The 21,649-nt window shown below is 41.4% G+C and overlaps 1 protein-coding gene across 1 annotated transcript; it reads right to left on the bottom strand.

Annotated features, from left to right (window-relative positions):
- Positions 1 to 787: 787 nt before the first annotated feature.
- LOC128700788 (alpha-amylase) lies at positions 788 to 20,018 on the bottom strand. The gene is made up of 15 exons (XM_053794244.2): positions 19,911 to 20,018; positions 19,537 to 19,753; positions 19,089 to 19,243; positions 18,815 to 18,972; positions 16,977 to 17,155; positions 16,419 to 16,557; positions 15,782 to 15,943; positions 15,397 to 15,544; positions 14,746 to 14,830; positions 12,114 to 12,242; positions 11,835 to 12,015; positions 5,441 to 5,587; positions 4,230 to 4,461; positions 1,300 to 1,423; positions 788 to 951 (listed from the first exon to the last, which is right to left on the bottom strand). Exons 1-15 carry the CDS (start codon positions 19,931 to 19,933, stop codon positions 814 to 816), a joined length of 2,217 nt encoding a protein of 738 aa, XP_053650219.1. The 5' UTR covers positions 19,934 to 20,018; the 3' UTR covers positions 788 to 813.
- Positions 20,019 to 21,649: the final 1,631 nt, after the last annotated feature.

Consider the following 21,649-nt stretch of genomic DNA (forward strand, 5'->3'; position numbering starts at 1 on the left):
TGTATTTACAATAATGGGTTGCAATGCAAAGAGAGCCTCTATTATGCCTAGGCATTATGGGCCAACTTAACATTATTGAAACATTTGCAACTTTGTTTCCAAACTGAATGAAATAGGTTTTATCAGTATTCAGGGTAAGTTTATTAGTCATCATCCAGGCAGATATTTTCTGCAATTCAACATTGACAGTATTGGCGAGTATGCCTGGGTTTGGGTGGGAGAAGACGTATGTAGTGTCATCTGCAAATAATATGGGTTTGAATAGTTGTGATGCATTCGGTAGATCATTGATGTAGATGAGAAAGGGGAGTGGTCCAAGGACACTTCCCTGTGGGACTCCTACTGTGATTGGTTGGGTGGAAGAGTTTGCACCATTTGTGTACACATATTGACTTCTGCTACTAAGGTATAACTTTAGGTAGTTGAGGGAGTGGCCTCTGATACCATAGTATGTTAATTTAGTTGAAGTCATTAACATCATCTCCATGCATAACTTAGGCAAAACAAGATGACAATATATCAGTAATATCCGAGTTTATATGTTGGCTTATCTAAATAAACACTCGGTTGTTCATGATATCTGTCTATATATTATGCAAAAATCGTGAACGGACAAAAGATGCAAAATAACAACAGGGGGAGTTGAATGATAGCTCTAGATCTTTCGTATTGTAATCAACACATCAGGAGCTTGCAATGTTGCAGAAATAGAGTAAAAAACCCAGGAAGATCTGTTCATGAGAATGGCTGCTTTACTTCACCGCTGATGCAAAAAAGAAACAAGCAATACAAAGAGACTATCAGTTTATTATATTAATAGAAATCTGAGAAATCATTGACGGTGCAGTGGGAGTCTCCGAAGCTGAAGACATTAATATAACCACAACGACCCAGGTGGTTGTTAGTAGTGTAGGGTGACCTGCCACCTGCTGACCCTGAACAACCTCCACTCTGTCAAGTAAACCTTAATTAATATTCAATCTTCCTTATATAATGTATATATATACAGTGGACCCCCGCATAACGATCACCTCCAAATGCGACCAATTATGTAAGTGTATTTATGTAAGTGCGTTTGTACGTGTATGTTTGGGGGTCTGAAATGGACTAATCTACTTCACAATATTCCTTATGGGAAAAAATTCGGTCAGTACTGGCACCTGAACATACTACTGGAATGAAAAAAGTTCGTTAACCGGGGGTCCACTGTATATGTGTGTGTGTATGTGTTTGAGGGGGGGGGGGCAAAATTATTCCATTAGTGGTTTTGTGAAATAAAAATAAATCTATATACTGTACCTGGTTGATGTCAGCCTCCCAGCCTTGACTGTCATTGCTGAGGTAGGCTTTCACCTCAAACCATCCATCCTCTGTCTGAGAGCAGTCCATGTCCATATCAACCATCCAGTAGTGATCTCCATACCTGCCACCCAAGACAAGGTTCATTATTATTATTATGGTCATGAAAAAGCATTAAATCCATGGGGGTCATCTACAGCACCTATGGAATGTGAAGTAATCAAGTTTGATCCTAGGGGGAAAACATTTCATATTCAGATTAAGAACCCTTCACCAGTATCAAGTTTTTTCTATAATTGAACTTTTGCAATCCTTGCTACCCCACTAGTCAAATCAGATCAGATATTTATACTCCAAAAATGCTCTGCATAACAAGTGGCTTTCTATATAGTAGTATGTCATTGATATCAGTTAGACCTGTATACTGCATACATGTACTTGTAGAAATAAAGATATTATATTATTATAACAAAATACAGTAGGTAGTAGGTTGGTAGACAGCAACCGCCCAGGGAGGTACAGTACAGTCCTGCCAAGTGAGTGTAAAACAAAAGCCTGTAATTGTTTTACATGATGGTAGGATTGCTGGTGTCTTTTTTCTGTCTCATAAACATGCAAGATTTCAAGTACATCCTGCTACTTCTGCTTACACTTAGGTCACACCACACATGCATGTACAAGAATATATACACACAACAGACAACCCCACTCCACAAAGGGGGCAGTAAAGCAATAGCAAAGAACTACAGACTGATAGTGCTAATATCCCATATCTTAAAACTCTTTGAAAGGGTTCTAAGAAGAAAGACCGCCACCCATCTAGATACCCATCAGTTACACAACCCAGGGCAACATGGGTTTAGAGCAGGCCGCTCCTGCCTGTCAAAACTACTGGACCACTATGGCAAGGTCGTGGATGCTCTAGAAGACAAACAAAATGCAGATGTAGTATACACAGACTTTGCAAAAGTCTTTGACAAATATGACCATGGTGTAATAGTGCACAAAATGTGTGACTAAGGAATTACAGGAAAAGTTGGTAGATGGATCTATAATTTCCTAACAAATAGAAAACAAAGAGTAGTAGTAAACAGAGTAAAGTCTGAGGTGGCTACGGTAAAAAGCTCTGTTCTCATCCCATCTTGCTCCCATCTTATTCCTCATCCTCATATCTGACATAGACAGGGATGTAAGCCACAGTACTGTGTCTTCCTTTGCAGATGATGCCCAAATTTGCAAGTGTCCTCTATTGAAGACACTGCAAGATTCCAGGTGGACATCAACCAAATCTTCAAATGGGCCACAGAAAACAATATGAAGTTCAATGATGAGAAATTTCAATTACTCCGATATGGAAAAAGTGTGGAAATTAAAACTATATCAGAGTATAAAACAAATTCCAACCACACAGTAGAACAAAAAACTAATGTAAAAGACCTGGGAGTGATATTGTCAGAGGATCTCACCTTCGAAGACCACAACATTGTATCAATTGCATCTACTAGAAAAATGACAGGATGGATAATGAGAACCTTCAGAACTAGGGAGGCCAAGCCCATGATGACACTCTTAAGGTCGCTTGTTCTATCTAGGCTGGAATATTGCTGCAAACTAACAGCACCTTTCATGTCAGGTAAAACTGCTGACCTAGAAAATGTACAGAGAACCTTCTTTGGAGTCCAGTCCCTGGACCAATTATGTACCTTTGTAATCTTTTGACTATTGGCACGCATAACTGTGATAAAACACCTCGGTTACTGGGAACGCTTGAAGTTTCTCAACCTGTACTCCCTAGAACACAGGCGGGAGAGATACATGATTGTATTTACTTGGAAAATCCTAGAGGGATTAGTACCAAACTTGCACACAAAAATCACTCCCTATGAAAGTAAAGACTCGGCAGACGATGCAACATCCCCTCAATGAAAAGCAGGGGTGTCATTAGCACGTTAAGAGACAACACAATAAGTGTCAGAGGCACAAGACTGTTTAACTGCCTCCCAGCATACATAAGGGGGATTACCAATAGACTCCTGGCTGTCTTCAAGCAGGAGCTGGACAGGCACCTAAAGTCAGTACCTGACCAGCCGGGCTGTGGTTCGTACGTCGGTTTACGTGCTGCCAGCAGTAACAGCCTGGTTGATCAGATCCTGATCCACGGCGAGGCCTGGTTTCAGACCGGGCCGCGGGGGCGTTGACCCCTCCAAACTCCTCTCTAGGTAAACTCCAAACTCTGCTCTATTATTTTTAGAAATTAATTACACGCTTGACATCTTTCTGAGTCATTGCTCCTTCACAACACTTCTCAGCCTAAGATTTATAGAACACTTAGCATTTCATACATGCGTCTTATATGATCGATGGTTCGATCCCAGGTACGGGTGAAGACATTAGGACACGTGTTTCCTTAAGACCATCTTCACCTAGCAGTAAAATAGGTACCTGGGTGTTAGTCGACTGATGTGCATCGCATCCTGGGTCAAAATTATCCTAATTTGCCCGATATACTCTACATAACCAGCGGCTTTCTATATAGTAGTATACGTCATTGATGTTAATTATGGTATGTATATGTTATATCATGTGCTTGTAGAAATAAAGACTATTATTATTATTATGATTATGATACGTTAACTTATAATACTGTGACTGGAACAATTCAAAACTAAACCATAATCAAATAACCAAATTTCTGTAAACTCAGCATTGTAATCCTTAGAGAGAATAAACTTTGAATTTGAATTTGAAGCAAAACTGGATACTGTTTTAATCCGCCCAGGAATGTTCACTCTCCTGGGGTAAAATAATACCCAGGACAGACATAAACAACGTCTAATATTTCATGGCCTATTTGTGGGTTGTAAATACAAATAAATTCACATCAACTGAAACCCCATCAGAAATGAAATGAGAGTTGTGTTATTACTGACGTGTTGAGCTCCTGGTAGCCAGGGTTGCTGGGGTTGCTGGAGGTCCACACTAGAGGTGTTCCTGAAGCTTCCTCCCCACCGTAAGTACCTTGCCCAGACTGGGCACCCATCCAGTCGAGGCGAGTGTCACCTTCCCTCCACGAGTTGTACTTATCGTAGTGGCTGCTTGTGCCTAGCGAGTTAGTAGTTATGTCGATGGCACAAGGATCTGTCTCCGCGTCCTGGGTACACCCTGTATGTTATATACAATAAAAACCTTTGTTAAATAGCTTTACATATATATGAGAGAGTTTCCAGGTTAAATCCTTACCAGGAAAAGACAAATGGCAGGTTTCCTAACACCTGCTGTCCCTCCCATCTAGCAGTACGTAGATAACTCAGAGTTAATAGATTGTTATGGCTTGTATCTTCTGAAAAAAATCTTTAATTAAACAACTCCCAGTGGAAATAAGCCATATTGTTTGACTTTCTTGAGTTATCCTGGTTTATTAACTCTCCGGAATTACTAATCAGAATAAAAAAATCACCCCATACCCATACTGTGGGTGGCAGTCACTCCTCGCCCATCATATGGATGGTAGTCACACCATAAGTATCCTGTGGATGGTAGTCACACCATAAGTATCCTGTGGAGGGTAGTCACACCATAACTATCCTGTGGATGGTAGTCACACCATAAGTATCCTGTGGACGGTAGTCACACCATAACTATCCTGTGGACGGTAGTCACACCATAACTATCTTGTGGACGGTAGTCACACCATAACTATCCTGTGGACGGTAGTCACACCATAACTATCCTGTGGACGGTAGTCACACCATAACTATCCTGTGGACGGTAGTCACACCATAACTATCCTGTGGACGGTAGTCACACCATAACCATCCTGTGCCCGGTAGTCATCCTTTACCTATCCCATGACTGGTCATCACTCCATACCCATCTCGTCTGCAGTAGTCGCTTCTAACCCACTGTGCCACAGGGGCACATACTGGACCCAGGGAAGGGGGGTCTAAGCAATTTTCTTAGTAGTAGATGTAAATATCAACAGAAATACATTATACTCAAACTAAATCTTAAATGAGCTTTATCACATTCTCAGACTAAAACCTAAACAGATACGGAATTACAGATATTCTCACTTTCTAAATTCTAACCATGAAATACTAGCAGAAATAATTATAAGCTAGGTCTGTGAACGAGGACTGACCTGGTCGCTGGCTGCCATCAATGCCTCCCCTGATGAAGAGGTCCTGCCCCTCATTGGTTTGCTTATATATGAAGACCACTGTGCGGTGGACACCTTCCGTGTAACTGGGCTCAGTTGGACCATGTGTCGTGGTGGGGGTCGTCTGGTCTGTTCACACAAGGAAAATATCTTACATACAAGTGCATCAGTGCATAAAAAAATCGACAATACAGTGGTTTTAGATTTTGCCACCGAAGTGGCTAGTTTATTGTGCACCCATATCCATCCTGTGGACGGTAGCGCAAGAGCATATGGATACACAAAAGGCCTAGGAACTAGGCCCCAAAGGGTTAACAGGAATACATATGGATTTATATCTACATATCTATAGTTCACTTATCTGTTACAAGCAAATTTAGGAAATTTGCTTAGTATATCTGGTATCTTATTCTCATTAATAAGATATCTTGACATGTCACATAGGTTATTATACTGTCTGTCTCTGTATTCCTCAATAAGTGGACAATTAAGCACATAGTGTTCAAGAGAGTGACCATATGCCTGATCACATAATTTACATTTAGTTTGATCATCATCTGTGTGTCTCCCAAACTGCCAGAAGTACTTGTAACCAAGCCTAAGCCTGGCCACTACAACATCAGTCAGTCTGTTCACATTGCAAGTTGCTCCATAAACATACTTATCTACGTTCATGTTTTCATAGTGGGTTATAGATCTACTCAGGCTTCTAACTGCATTCCTATAACAATCATTTTCATTATTTACTTCTCTCCTAATATTATTCCTAATGCTAGACACAGTTATACCAAAGTTATATTCTACATTCTCCTTCTGCTGTAATTCATCACTACAGGATGCTGTCATTCATCACTACAGGATGCTGTCAATCATCACTACAGGATGCTGTCAGTCATCACTACAGGATGCTGTCAGTCATCACTACAAGATGCTGTCAGTCCTCACTACAGCATGCTGTAAATCATCACTACAGGATGCTGTCAGTCATCACTACAGGATGCTTTCAATCATCATTACAGGATGCTGTCATTCTTCACCTACAGGATGCTGTCATTCATCACTACAGGATAATGTTATTCATCACTATAGGATGCTGTCATTCATCACTTCAGGATGCTGTCATTCATCACTACAGGATGCTGTGAGTCATCACTACAGGATGCTGTCAATCATCACTATAGGATGCTGTCAGTCATCACTACAGGATGCTGTCAGTCATCACTACAGGATGCTGTCAATCACTACAGGATGCTGTCAGTCATCACTACAGGATGCTGTCAGTCATCACTACAGGATGCTGTCAGTCATCACTACAGGATGCTGTCAGTCATCACTACAGGTGCTGTCAGTCATCACTACAGGATGCTGTCAGTCATCACTACAGGATGCTGTCAGTCATCACTACAGGATGCTGTCAGTCATCACTACAGGATGCTGTCAGTCATCACTACAGGATGCTGTCAGTCATCACTACAGGATGCTGTCAATCACTACAGGATGCTGTCAGTCATCACTACAGGATGCTGTCAGTCATCACTACAGGATGCTGTCAATCACTACAGGATGCTGTCAGTCATCACTACAGGATGCTGTCAGTCATCACTACAGGATGCTGTCAGTCATCACTACAGGATGCTGTCAGTCATCACTACAGGATGCTGTCAATCACTACAGGATGCTGTCAGTCATCACTACAGGATGCTGTCAGTCATCACTACAGGATGCTGTCAATCACTACAGGATGCTGTCAGTCATCACTACAGGATGCTGTCAGTCATCACTACAGGATGCTGTCAGTCATCACTACAGGATACTGTCAGTCATCACTACAGGATGCTGTCAGTCATCACTACAGGATGCTGTCAGTCATCACTACAGGATGCTGTCAGTCATCACTACAGGATACTGTCAGTCATCACTACAGGATGCTGTCAGTCATCACTATAGGATGCTGTCAGTCATCACTACAGGATGCTGTCAGTCATCACTACAGGATGCTGTCAGTCATCACTACAGGATGCTGTCAGTCATCACTACAGGATGCTGTCAGTCATCACTTGCATCACTGGAGTAACCAAAGCACTTCTAGTTTCCTTCACTATTAGCTTCACAACATTACTATTAAAGAACTTGAAGTAATATACTGTAGTTAAGACCTTGAAGTACTATAATATATTAAAGAACTTGAAGTACTATAATATAGTTAAGACACTGAAGGAGTGAAATCCTTGAGTGTGTCTAACTGTAAGTGTATAGTCTAAACTGAAGTACCTCAGAGACTTATTATATAACAGTACTAAATATCTTCTGCTCTTCAAGGGTAAGAAATACTGAAGGAGTGAACTCCTTCAGTGTGACTATATTATAAGTGTATAGTCTAAACTGAAGTACCTCAGAGACTTACTATAACAGTACTAAATATCTTCTGCTCTTCAAGAGTAAGAAACCGTCCTCCAAAGATATAATCTTTAGTTGAAGACAAAGTGGAAGTCCAGAAGGACATCTTGAAATACAAGAGTCGCCAGCTGGAAGGCCTCAATATGAAGAAATACGAGGAGAACATGCTGGTGGTCCTAGGATGTGAAACAGATTACGTAGGCAGAGAAAGCTTTGAAAGCTTCTTGAAGGAAAATATTCTTATTTCCAAAGATCCTGAAGATTTTGTTTTCCAGATGGAATTAATTCAACTATATGCAAAATACGCAGTCGAGGCAGGACTACGACTTGCTAATTCTATGGACTGTGGAAAACACTTAAGCACTTCTGGCATAGGCATCAAGAGAATGAGTGCCAGGTTTAACTTTGAGTATACCTATCAAGGAATGAGATGGATTGATACTTCTGGTAAAATTATTTATGAACGTAGTGTTAAGAGAAAAAAGCCTCTATTGGATGAAATTTCCCGAAAAAAACAAAAACTAGTAGACAGCAAAAAGAAGAAGGAACAGGAAAAAACTAAAAGAGAAGAAAAAAGAATGGAGAAGGAAGGTGAGGAAGATTCAAGCAGTGACAAGGAACTGCCACCTTCCACAACTGAACCAGAAGTACAGACTGATGGGGAATCTAACAAGGTCACAAGTCAGGAAACTACTACTGACAATGATTCTCTTATAAGTAATTACATAAACAACTTTATAGTTTCTACTGGAGCAGCAGCTGAGTCAGAAGAACAGCAAGAACAGGAGACCTTCATTCAGGGGCTTCTCTTCCCTGACAAACCACCAAAAGAACAGCAAGAACTGGAGACCTTCATTGAGGAGCTTCTCTTCCCTGACAAACCACCAAATCCTGTAGAAGAAACAACTCCACCTGTCAACTTTGACACAAAGCCAGAGTCTGTACAGGAAACCCAAGATTATGATTTCGACCTGGATGCTCTCTTTCATTGAATCTCAATCCTTCTGGGCCACTATCACTCGTAGTAACCAAGCAAGAACTACATCCACTGAAGAAGACCACAAAAAATATATGAGGATATTTTCACAATTGAAAATTTTATTTTTAAAATTTTTTAAGAAGATATTATTATTTTTTTAAATGAAAGGACTGATTTTAGTTGAGGTGATAGTATAATAATTATATAATGGAGTCTGTCTGTGTGAATAGTCCAGGTTAAATACTTAAAAAATAATAATGACAATATTGGTATGGTGAGGCATAGTGATGAGGATAATGATAGGAGGGTAGTGATGAGGATAGTGATGAGGGTGATGACCAGGATAGTGATGAAGGTAGTGATAAGTGTAGTGATGAATATAGTGATGAGGGTAGTGATGAATATAGTGATGAGGGTAGTGATGAATATAGTGATGAGGATAGTGATGAATATAGTGATGAGGGTAATGAGGATAGTGATGTATGGTGACGTATGGTAGTGATGTATGGTGACATGTATGGTAGTGATGTATGGTGGCATGTATGGTAGTGATGTATGGTGACATGTATGGTAGTGATGTATGGTGACATGTATGGTAGTGATGTATGGTGACATGTATGGTAGTGATGTATGGTGACATGTATGGTAGTGATGTATGGTGACATGTATGGTAGTGATGTATGGTGACATGTATGGTAGTGATGTATGGTGACATGTATGGTAGTGATGTATGGTGACATGTATGGTAGTGAAGTATGGTGACATGTATGGTAGTGATGTATGGTGACATGTATGGTAGTGATGTATGGTGACATGTATGGTAGTGATGTATGGTGACATGTACGGTAGTGATGTATGGTGACATGTATGGTAGTGATGTATGGTGACATGTATGGTAGTGATGTATGGTGACATGTATGGTAGTGATGTATGGTGACATGTATGGTAGTGATGTATGGTGACATGTATGGTAGTGATGTATGGTGACATGTATGGTAGTGATGTATGGTGACATGTATGGTAGTGATGTATGGTGACATGTATGGTAGTGATGTATGGTGACATGTATGGTAGTGATGTATGGTGACATGTATAGTAGTGATGTATGTTGACATGTATGGTAGTGATGTATGGTGACATGTATGGTAGTGATGTATGGTGACATGTATAGTAGTGATGTATGGTGACATGTATGGTAGTGATGTATGGTGACATGTATGGTAGTGATGTATGGTGACATGTATAGTAGTGATGTATGGTGACATGTATGGTAGTGATGTATGGTGACATGTATGGTAGTGATGTATGGTGACATGTATGGTGATATGTATAGTAGTGATGTATGGTGGCATGTATGGTAGTGATGTATGGTGACATGTATGGTAGTGATGTATGGTGACATGTATGGTAGTGATGTATGGTGACATGTATGGTAGTGATGTATGGTGACATGTATAGTAGTGATGTATGGTGACATGTATGGTAGTGATGTATGGTGACATGTATGGTAGTGATGTATGGTGACATGTATGGTAGTGATGTATGGTGACATGTATGGTAGTGATGTATGGTGACATGTATAGTAGTGATGTATGGTAGTGATGTATGGTGACATGTATGGTAGTGATGTATGGTGACATGTATGGTAGTGATGTATGGTGACATGTATGGTAGTGATGTATGGTGACATGTATAGTAGTGATGTATGGTGACATGTATGGTAGTGATGTATGGTGACATGTATGGTAGTGATGTATGGTGACATGTATGGTAGTGATGTATGGTGACATGTATGGTAGTGATGTATGGTGACATGTATGGTAGTGATGTATGGTGACATGTATGGTAGTGATGTATGGTGACATGTATGGTAGTGATGTATGGTGACATGTATGGTAGTGATGTATGGTGACATGTATGGTAGTGATGTATGGTGACATGTATGGTAGTGATGTATGGTGACATGTATGGTAGTGATGTATGGTGACATGTATAGTAGTGATGTATGGTGACATGTATGGTAGTGATGTATGGTGACATGTATGGTAGTGATGTATGGTGACATGTATGGTAGTGATGTATGGTGACATGTATGGTAGTGATGTATGGTGACATGTATGGTAGTGATGTATGGTGACATGTATGGTAGTGATGTATGGTGACATGTATGGTAGTGATGTATGGTGACATGTATGGTAGTGATGTATGGTGACATGTATGGTAGTGATGTATGGTGACATGTATGGTAGTGATGTATGGTGACATGTATGGTAGTGATGTATGGTGACATGTATAGTAGTGTTATACAGTGGACTTTGATCTACCGTAGGTTTATATATTAATTTACTGATTATTTGAATGAATGATTTTGGCTTCCTGGGCCAGTGTTACCTTGTGTACATGGGATCTTCATTGCATTGCAGTTTCTCTCAACACCAGTTTGGTTATTTTATATTCAATACTGAAACAGAAACCGCATATTCAATGTTACAGTTGTTTTTACCCATCTCGAATCAGAGGAAAAAAACACTTTGAGAATGGGTCATGCATAGAACAATGACTGACTCCAATATAAATAAATTATGTATGACGTTATTAGACTATGCTAACTGACCAGCTGGGCTGTGGCTCGTACGCCAGCTTACGTGCGGCCAGCAGTAACAGCCTGGTTGATCAGACCCTGATGCACCATGAGGCCTGGTCTCAGACCGGGCCGCGGGGGCGTTGACCCCCGAAACCCTCTCCAGGTATACTCCAGGTAAACATCTAACAACTCTACAGATTTATACTAATGTCTTCAAAATCACTGGTAGATCTCCTAAAAGAAACCAAATCTATTTAAAAAATATATACATAAGCACATTAGTTATTTGGGTTTGAGAAGAAACAGCCTAGTATGCGCAGGAAGGCCCACTGCAGTATTTCTCCATTATGTTCCTCTGTAAAAAGCCCATAGCCTGCTTAACATTTCGAGCATAGTATCCAACCTTATTTACTTACCAGGCTGAGGAGTGGCTGTGACGATGGGTGGTTCAGAACAGTCACAACCTACACAGATAGCAAAGACTGGCTCCTCCTCGTTGGTGATGGTCACCTGCACTGTGCCGTCACTCTGCACCGTCACACTCTGACATGATACAACATCCTCGTATGTCCCCGCTGGCATCCCAGTCTGGAACGTCTACAAAGTCCACGAAAAAATATGTTACTTTGCCATGTCTGGTCGTATGAAGCGATAATTATGAGGAAAAGAATCTGTCACCTCTCTCTCCACCTCACCTGCGACAGTGTGCCAGACTTGATCATTGCGAAGAATCCCCTGGTGCCCCTGGAGAAGGCGACGACGTTACCATCACAGTAGTAGTTATCCCAGCCGTCTGTCTCCTCCATGGCGTTCCTGAAGCGCACCTGTAGCACACCAACCAAAGGTCAGCCTATGCACACAATGACAATTTACTTTAGTTAGCAGTGTTATATTGATGGAGAAATGGCAAGCGCTTTAAGGATTATTATGCAACTCCTGAGGAATACGGGATAATCAAGGTATCCCTGTATCCCCCTCCCACTTCCAAGAACTTACTGGAAAATTTCGTGACACGTCTTTGTTACCAAACTAATGTACGTACGTCAATATCTGAAGATCTCAATGGAGACAAAACAAATAAATATTAGTTATTTAAGGTTAGGCTACTTTAAAGTTAATTCTAAATTTACTCTTAGTTGACAGAAACCACATTACATACACATGGAATTAAGTCTGGAAACCATACGGTTGGGATCCTCTCCAAGATACGATACTACGTGCCGCAAAATGCCCTTCTCACACTATACCACTCACTTATTTATCCATACCTCACCTATGCTATTTGTGCTTGGGGATCAACTGCAGCAACACACCTAAAGCCAATAATAACCCAACAAAAAGCTGCAGTAAGAATAATCACTAAATCCCATCCCTGGCAACACCCCCCCCCCACTCTTCATAGATCTAAACTTACTCCCTGTTCAGTACATCCTCACTTACTACTGTGCACTCTACATCTACAGGACCTTAAACTCCAATATCAACCTTGACCTAAAACGCTTTCTTGATAGTTGTGACAGAACCCACAGGCATAACACCAGACACAAACATCTCTACGACATTCCCCGTGTCCGACTAAACCTTTACAAAAATTCAATGTATGTCAAAGGCCCTAAAATCTGGAACACCCTACCTGAGAACTCTAGAACTGCAGACACATTCATCACCTTCAAAACTACCATTAGAAAACATCTAATCTCCCTGATACACCCCGTCAACTAACTACACGAATACCACTTGGTGGTTCACACTTATACTCACTCACCCATTTGACCATATACAGAAATATTAATCTCAATCTTAAAATAATGAATCCTGTGATACTCCAATACTGAAACTATGTACTGTGCCAAAACAAAAGCATTCACATTGCTAAACTCACAAACTAGTATTTAGTCACTTAGCCATAATACCAACTTACCTCATAATTTGTAATATTTTAAAATTAAGATTTAAACTAAGTCTGCCCGAAAAGCCTAGCCATGCTAGGTGTTCTAGTGGTACACTCTGTAATCATTATTTTTCTACATGTAAACCACACAATAACCAAATTCTGTAAACTCAGCATTGTGATCCTTATAGAGAATAAACTTTAAACTTTGAATTACCGTGGTACTTGATTTGGTTAGATGATTAGTAACTGGTTAAGTACCCGCTGGCCTGCTGGACCTCCTTCTATAACCAGTAACTGGATAAGCACCCGATGACCTTCTGGACCTACATAACCAGTAGCTGGTTAAGGACCCGATGGCCTACTGGACCTACATAACCAGCAGCTGGTTAAGGACCCGATGGCCTGCTGGACCTCTATAACCAGTAACTGGATAAGCACCCGATGGCCTACTGGACCTTCATAACCAGTAACTGGTTAAGGACCCGCTGGCCTGCTGGACCTCTATAACCAGTATCTGGTTACGGACCCGATGGCCTACTGGACCTACATAACCAGTAGATGGTTAAGGACCCGATGGCCTACTAGACCTACATAAACAGTAGCTGGTTAAGGACCCGATGGCCTACTGGACCTACATAACCAGTAACTGGTTAAGGACCTGATGGCCTACTGGGCCTACATAACTAGTAGCTGGTTAAGGACCTGATGGCCTACTGGACCTACATAACCAGTAACTGGTTAAGGACCCCTAGCCTAATGAACCTAAGTTTTACACCCTTCATAAAACAAAACAGATTTTTTGTGTGAATACCGATTTAAACGTGGTGACTGACACAAGGTATTATATGTAGCTCAAGAGATGGTCAAGGAGAGAGCAGATTATTATTATTATAATCAAAGGGAAGCACTAAACCCGTACAGCGCCTGGGGGGAGGATGTGGAATGCATTCAGGCTTAATTCGGGGAACTGGAGCACAGATCCAATTCCCTAAATCAAGAGCCCCTCACCATGGAGAGAGCAGAGCTACAAGGAGACGCGCATTTTCAAGGCTAGAGTTAAGTTTTTAATTGATAGGGACCTGAACTGGTGTACAGAAAACAAGAAAAAATCTTTCGAATAAGCACGAAAACAAATGCTACATTTACTTCGTGATATTAATGTAAGTTATACGTCAAAATTTATTCTAAAATACAATTGATATTAAATATTCTTTAGTAATATATGCCGACACACGCTTGAAAAAATATACATAACTGTATCATATTATTAATCATTTACAGTACCGGTAAGTTGATAAGAGACATTTATAAACTATAGGTATCTTCAGGCGAAACGTTGCGGAAATAAGATACCTAAGTGATGTACTTGTGTCTTAAGACATTAGTGTCATCCGGCACTGAAAGTCTGGTATATGAAAGGTGCGGCAGCTTACCATCTTGTATATTGAGGGCCATCGGTGCTCACACACCCAGCCACCCTCACACTGGTTGTCACCGTCGATCACAACACTCGCAGTGCTGAAGTTATAATACAACTCAATAAGTCCTAACCATGGTATAAACCTTGGTAATAAATACCGACAAGTTGGTTTAGAAAGACACGTAAGCAAACACTATAACATATTTATTAGAAAACGTTTCGGTCCTGGAACCTTGATCACGGTTCCAGGACCGAAACGTTTTCTAATAAATATGTTATAGTGTTTGCTTACGTGTCTTTCTAAACCAAGTCCTAACCATAATTCAACACAATACATATCGCTATTTTATTGGTACATTCCGACATCACACACAATTAATTACATCTAATTAATTGGATAGGGTTATAATCATACAAATATCATTACGTCTGGTTATATTAGAAGGATTACTTTCTTGCTTTATACATTGTGTATGTACACTGAAAATTTGTTTTAATCCCTATTTTAAAGTACTTGTTTTCATATATAGCGAATCATCCATTAATTCAAATGTGAATAGAGTGCAAGTAATTAGCGTACTATTGAATATTTGGCTACATATGAGCTGTCTTAATGACCCTTGTGTAGTGGATAGACTTTAAGGGGATGTATAGACCCACTCACGTGTAGTCGCTGAGGTGCGGAGGACCAACATCGTAGTCGTCACCAAACGAGTAAGAGGACATGATGCGGGTGAAGCCGTACGGCTGAGCCAGGGTGAAGGCCACTCCCAGACGGTAATCCTTAGGCCACTTGTATGACAGTGTGTCTCCTGTGGAAACAAGATCGTCGTCACTTGTACCTCTATGGTCACACAACCGAAAGATCCAGGATTCGACTCCTGGTAAATAGTATCAGTTAATTTCCTTAAACCTCAGTTCACTCCTGAGAAATCATAGCTGTGTAAAATGTGTGAGAAAACTAAACTGATGGAGGTATTCAAGTGTTTTATGTAAAAGATACCAGCACAGTGCGATGGGTTTAATAAATGTTTATCAGTTAAACTCACCAGGGCCACCATTGCTTCTCTGGTTGTCGTGGTTATCAACAAAGACGAGAGCTTTATCAGAGTCAGCCATTCCCCAGCCTGGATCGTACACACCAGCCAGCTGCTCAAAGTTCTGCACACCCCAAGCTATCTTCTGGCAGTAGCGGAACTCCGTCACACGACCTATAAACACCCACCATATAAGTTACCCAGAAGAAAAAAAAAACCGGCCTACAATGTATATTTAATTTATTAAGTTATAACTGACAGCTGTGAATCTGTCACATATTTTCCATTAATGAAGAACAAAAAGGCACAATACCGTGACTGGAACAATACACAAATAACCCGCACATAGGAGAGAGAAGCTACCACGACGTTTCAGTCCGACTTGGGCCATTTAAAGTCACAGTGTGACTGTAAATGGTCCAAGTCGGACCGAAACGTTGTCGTAGGCTCCTCTCTCCCATGTGCGAGTTATTTGTGTCATTAATGATCACAGAAAATGCATTTGATTTAAAATTAACGTGACCTAGTGAAAGGATGTTAAACCATTGAATATTTTGAATTACATAATGGTTAATTACTGAAGATGGGGGACCACAAGCACAGCTCTGCTGTGTTATTCAGGGGTAAAGTGTACCTGGGCAGCACTCACCCATGCCGTAGTACTCTTGCACTGTGACAGCACCGTCGTTCCTGTCAACGACCTCCAGCATAAAGAACGGACGGGTGTTGGAAGGGAAGCCCTGGTCAGTATTAAGGTCGTGAGTCATGTCCATCATCGCCTGCAGGTCCTGTAATACACACCTTTCTTATAATTTCCCTTCTGATTTAAATGCATTCTCTTCCTTCAATAACTTTAAACAACGGCATCAACCCCAAGGGACTCCAAGACAAGAGATGCAACACTAAAGTGAATTAAGATTACTTTTTCTTACAAAGTTATGAAACAGGGGCTAGCTGTGGCTACTTGAGCTTAGAGGATAGTTCACAAACTACCCGGGAGGATCAGTTGACCGAAGACCACTTCGGGTATAGTTATATAGGTAAATGGTTTAAAGAACCGACAAGTTGATAAATTGTGTCTACTTTAGCTGAGTATAGTTGTAGTATTGCTAGAAGATTTAGACTGTAGTTAATCCTTCTCAGCAGATACTCTCAAGATATACTATCTGCCTTCCACATATGATCACTGCCTCTCACACACACTCACTTCAGGCCACATGTGTTTAGCAGCATCAACTCTGAAGCCAGCTACGCCGATATCCACAAGCTTGGAGAAGTAACCAGCCACACTCTGCCTAACATAGTCAGTAGCTCCGTAAAGGTCACACAACGACACCAGGTAGCAGTTCCGCACGTTGTATGGATCACCGTAGTTGTTCACGTTACCTAAGACAAGTAACATAACATCTAAGATATGTTTCTTTCCTAAAACACGTTACAAGATTTATCTTAGCTCTTGTTGATGCTTAAGGAAGATAACACGACTACCTTTGCGTTTTCCATTCAAAAGCAAATAAAATTATTCCTATATAAATGTATAAAGATAATACATGAATAAAAATCCTTCATACCATATTCTCGCACAAAACACATTGATAAACATGATGTATATGTGAGTATAGAAAGTAAGTACAAATATATCCATGATACCTTTCCAGCCTCTCTTGACCCATGGGTGGGGTTAGAACCAGCAATCAGAGAGTTTCAAAACTCCAGACCGACGCGTTAGCCACTCTTAGCAGTCGTGCGATAATTATAATGAAAGGCATGTGTGACATAATGTGCTGTCAAGGACATGAAGTTCTCCTAAGTTGCAGAATAAATTATGACAGGTGAAAAAATTTCATGTTTTACACATACCATCGGTAAAATTGTCTGCTTCCGAGCAGTAAAGAGCAGAGGACTGCGAGGCTAAAGTTGAAATTGAAAGCTGGACGGCATTTCGGTCCCATATAGATAATTATCAAGGTGTGATCTGATAATGGTTCAGGACTGACCGAAATGTTCTCTTATTTTCTATTGTCTTGGCTTATTAATTTTCTACTTACAGTACTATGACCTTTCTTCTTCATACACTATATATGATTTCGGGCATTTGGTATTTACCTCAGGGCAACAAAATACCCATACCCACCGATACCAGATTTGAAGGCAGCAATATATACTGTGGAAAATACTATATATATTTTCCAGAAATACGGTAATTTATAGGTAAATAGATGGCCTATATTGTATTTAATAAATTATGTTACCGAAAATGGGAACCTGTGCCTGCACAGACGACACTCGCCATTGTTGTTTGTTTTGAATTGAGAGTAAGACATTTGTTAATAATGTGAAGAATTTTCGTGCTCTAGAAGTAAAATTGGGTTGACACCTCTCAAATAGGAGGCGAAATTGTTGGATGTGCATTCCTGCATAACTTGAGATATCAGGCGACGGGACAAGACAACTCCAGGAACCTCAGATAAGCTATTTAGATTTATGTTATAATTCTGGCCAGTATTTTCATAAATTTAGTTAGTGAGGTTTTCTGAGTATGATACAACTTGGTCTCAAGTCAAATTGGTGAGTGATATTAAGATATTCTCTTTCTGTTATGTGTATGTGTATATATATAATCCTTTTTTTAATTTTAATATCCAGTCCACAAATTTATATATTTACCAGCATTCCTGGTGATGTATATTTCATTTGTAATTAATAGGTCCAGAGCAACTTGTGGATATGACAGTTGTAGGTATCGAAGGGGGACATTTTTTGCGACCTAGGTGTCCCAAATTCCTACTTGTCTAACTGGCACTGGACAAGCACCTAAAGTCGGTTCCTGACCAGCCGGGCTGTGGCTCGTACGTTGGTTTGCGTGCAGCCAGCAGTAACAGCCTAGTTGATCAGGCTTTGATCCACCAGGAGGCCTGGTCACAGACCGGGCCGCGGGGGCGTTGACCCCCGGAACTCTCTCCAGGTAAACTCCAGGTAATTCATTTACTGTTATGTACATAATGAGTCACATCCAAGTAAATGCAATTTTCCATATATACCTACCGTCACCAGAGGGGCACAAGTCCCTGGGAGTGAAGTCCTCAGGGCCGTAAGGGACACCAGGAAAGTCAAGAGCATCAGAGTCAAAAGGCGACCCAGCAGAACCGTAACCCTGGCGTCCCAGACCAGCCATGTGATTGACCACAGCGTCCACGAAGATCCTGGAGAAGGAACACTGGTGTTATAAAGCTAAGACTATTAAAGCCTAGCGTAAACAACTTTAAAAATAACTGCAATAACAGATAAAGGTAGTAAATGCAAGACGTCACTCACGCACCTGACCCCCACAGCGTTGCACCGATGTACCATATCAATGAATTCTTCCTCTGTGCCAGAACGAGACACCAACTTGTAGGAGATGGGTTGGTATCGCTGCCACCATGGGTATGGGTAGTCTGCCGTGATGACAGCGTGCTCGTTAGGCGGGGACACCTGAAATCAGTCCATAGCTGAAGCAAATCACCAATGGACCTTATGACGACGTTTCGGCACCTCCTGGACCACTGTCAAGTAACAGCTGACTTAACAGTGGTTCAGGATTGATAGAAACCGTCATAAATTTCCTCTCCAAGTGTGCTTTTTTGAAGCAGTCCAGGTTATGGGTCCCATAGCACCAGCGTTGATGAAGAGGGTTTTATCTTAGCGGAGGACCCAGAAATGTCATTAATATTTTATTTACATGGGTTATATTAGTTTACATGAACACATAATTTATCTTCACCCACCTGGACACCGCAGTAGCCAGCCTGAGAGAGGAAGCGCTCACACTCTAGCGCGACATCCGTCCATTTCCACTCGAAAACTTGGATAACGACCGTCTTGCCGTCACAGGCGGGGTTCTCATAGCCCACCGAACCCCCGAGGTTCCGGCCCCAAAGGTCACCATCATGGCCCCACACGCTGGCATCCTGGCCCCTGGCCCCGACACCCAGCAACACAAAGCTGGCAACACACGAAGCTCATATATTGAAAAAAGTTAAACACTTACTAGTCTCAGGGTCAGAAATATATTCCCATCTATACGTAGTCTGAACGCTGCCTTCCCGTGTATAATATTCAATGTAACATGCCTAGGAGAGTTAACATGACCATACAATACCTGATAAGTGCAGGAAGCATCATGGTGTCTGCAACGAGATGCTGATGTTGCAGCCTCCATTATATCTCTGCCACTACCGCAGTTATCGTACCGCACAAACACTGCTCATTAGATTTTTTTTTATTTTTGCACAGCTCAAAAAAGGCACATTTTCAATAAAATTGACTATATAATTTAATGAATATCGAAAAATAGAATTTTGGCATCCAATTTACTTCCTGTTTAATGTGTTTGTCTTAAGATGAGGTGTTGGTGGAGGAAGGCATCATATTTCTCATTATTATTATTATTATTTAATCATAACTAAGCGCTAAACCCATCGTTGGTTCTCATGGATGAGTGTCATGAGAATCACACAGCAGTCAGGACTTATGGTGGTAATTTTAGATGTATTTGACATAACTAAAAAACATTTACGTTTTTACGATTGTTAGTGTGTGTGCTCACCTAACTGTGGTTGCAGGGGTCGATTCATAGCTCCTGGCCCCGCCTCTTCACTGGTCGCTACTAGGTCACTCCCTGCTCCATGAACTTTATCGTACCTCTTCTTATAGCTATGTATGGATCCTGCCTCCACCACCTCCCCAGACTATTCATTCCACTTTCAGACAACTCTGTGACTGAAGAAATACTTCCTAACATCCCTTTGACTCATCTGAGTCTTCAACTTCCAGTTGTGTCCCCTTGTTGCTGTGTCCCATCTCTGGAACATCCCGTCTTTGTCCACCTTGTCAATTCCTCGCAATATTTTGTATGTCGTTATCATGTCTCCCCTAACCCTCCTGTCCTCCAGTGTCGTCAGGCCGATTTCCCTTAACATTTCTTCGTATGACATTCCCCTTAGCTCTGGCACTAACCTTGTTGCAAACCTTTGCACTTTCAATAGTTTCTTGACATGTTTGACCAGGTGTGGGTTCCAAAGTGGTGCTGCATACTCCAGTATGGGCCTGACGTACACGGTGTACAGAGTCATGAACGATTCCTTACTGAGGTACCGGAACACTATTCGTAGATTCGCCAGGCGCCTGTATGCTGCAGCAGTTATCTGGTTGATGTGCGCCTCAGGAGATGTGCTCGGTATTATACTCACCCCAAGATCCTTTTCCTTGAGTGAGTTTTGCAGTTTTTGGCCACCTAATCTATACTCTGTCCGCGATCTTCTTTGCCCTTCCCCTGTGTACTCACCTAATTATACTCACCTAATTGTGGTTGCAGGGGTCAAGACTCAGCTCCTGGCCCCCTTTTCGCTGGTCGCTACTAAATCTTCTCTCTCCCTGTTCCATGAGCTTTATCATACCTCATCTTAAAGCTATGTATGGTTCCTGCCTCCACTACATCACTCGCCAGATTGTTCCACTTCCTGACCACTCTATGACTGAAGAAATACCTCCTAACATCCTTGTGACTCATCTGAGTCCTCAACTTCCAAGAGTGACCCCTTGTTTCTGTGTCCCATCTCTGGAACATCTTGTCTCTGTCCACCTTGTCTATACCTGGAGTTTACCTGGAGAGAGTTCCGGGGGTCAACGCCCCCGCGGCCCGGTCTGTGACCAGGCCTCCTGGTGGATCAGAGCCTGATCAACCAGGCTGTTGCTGCTGGCTGCACGCAAACCAACGTACGAGCCACAGCCCGGCTGATCAGGAACTGACTTTAGGTGCTTGTCCAGTGCCAGCTTGAAGACTGCCAGGGGTCTGTTGGTAATCCCCCTTACGTGTGCTGGGAGGCAGTTGAATAGTCT

The sequence above is a fragment of the Cherax quadricarinatus genome, chromosome 56 (assembly GCF_038502225.1).
Source record: "Cherax quadricarinatus isolate ZL_2023a chromosome 56, ASM3850222v1, whole genome shotgun sequence".
In the NCBI taxonomy this organism is placed as follows: domain Eukaryota; kingdom Metazoa; phylum Arthropoda; class Malacostraca; order Decapoda; family Parastacidae; genus Cherax; species Cherax quadricarinatus.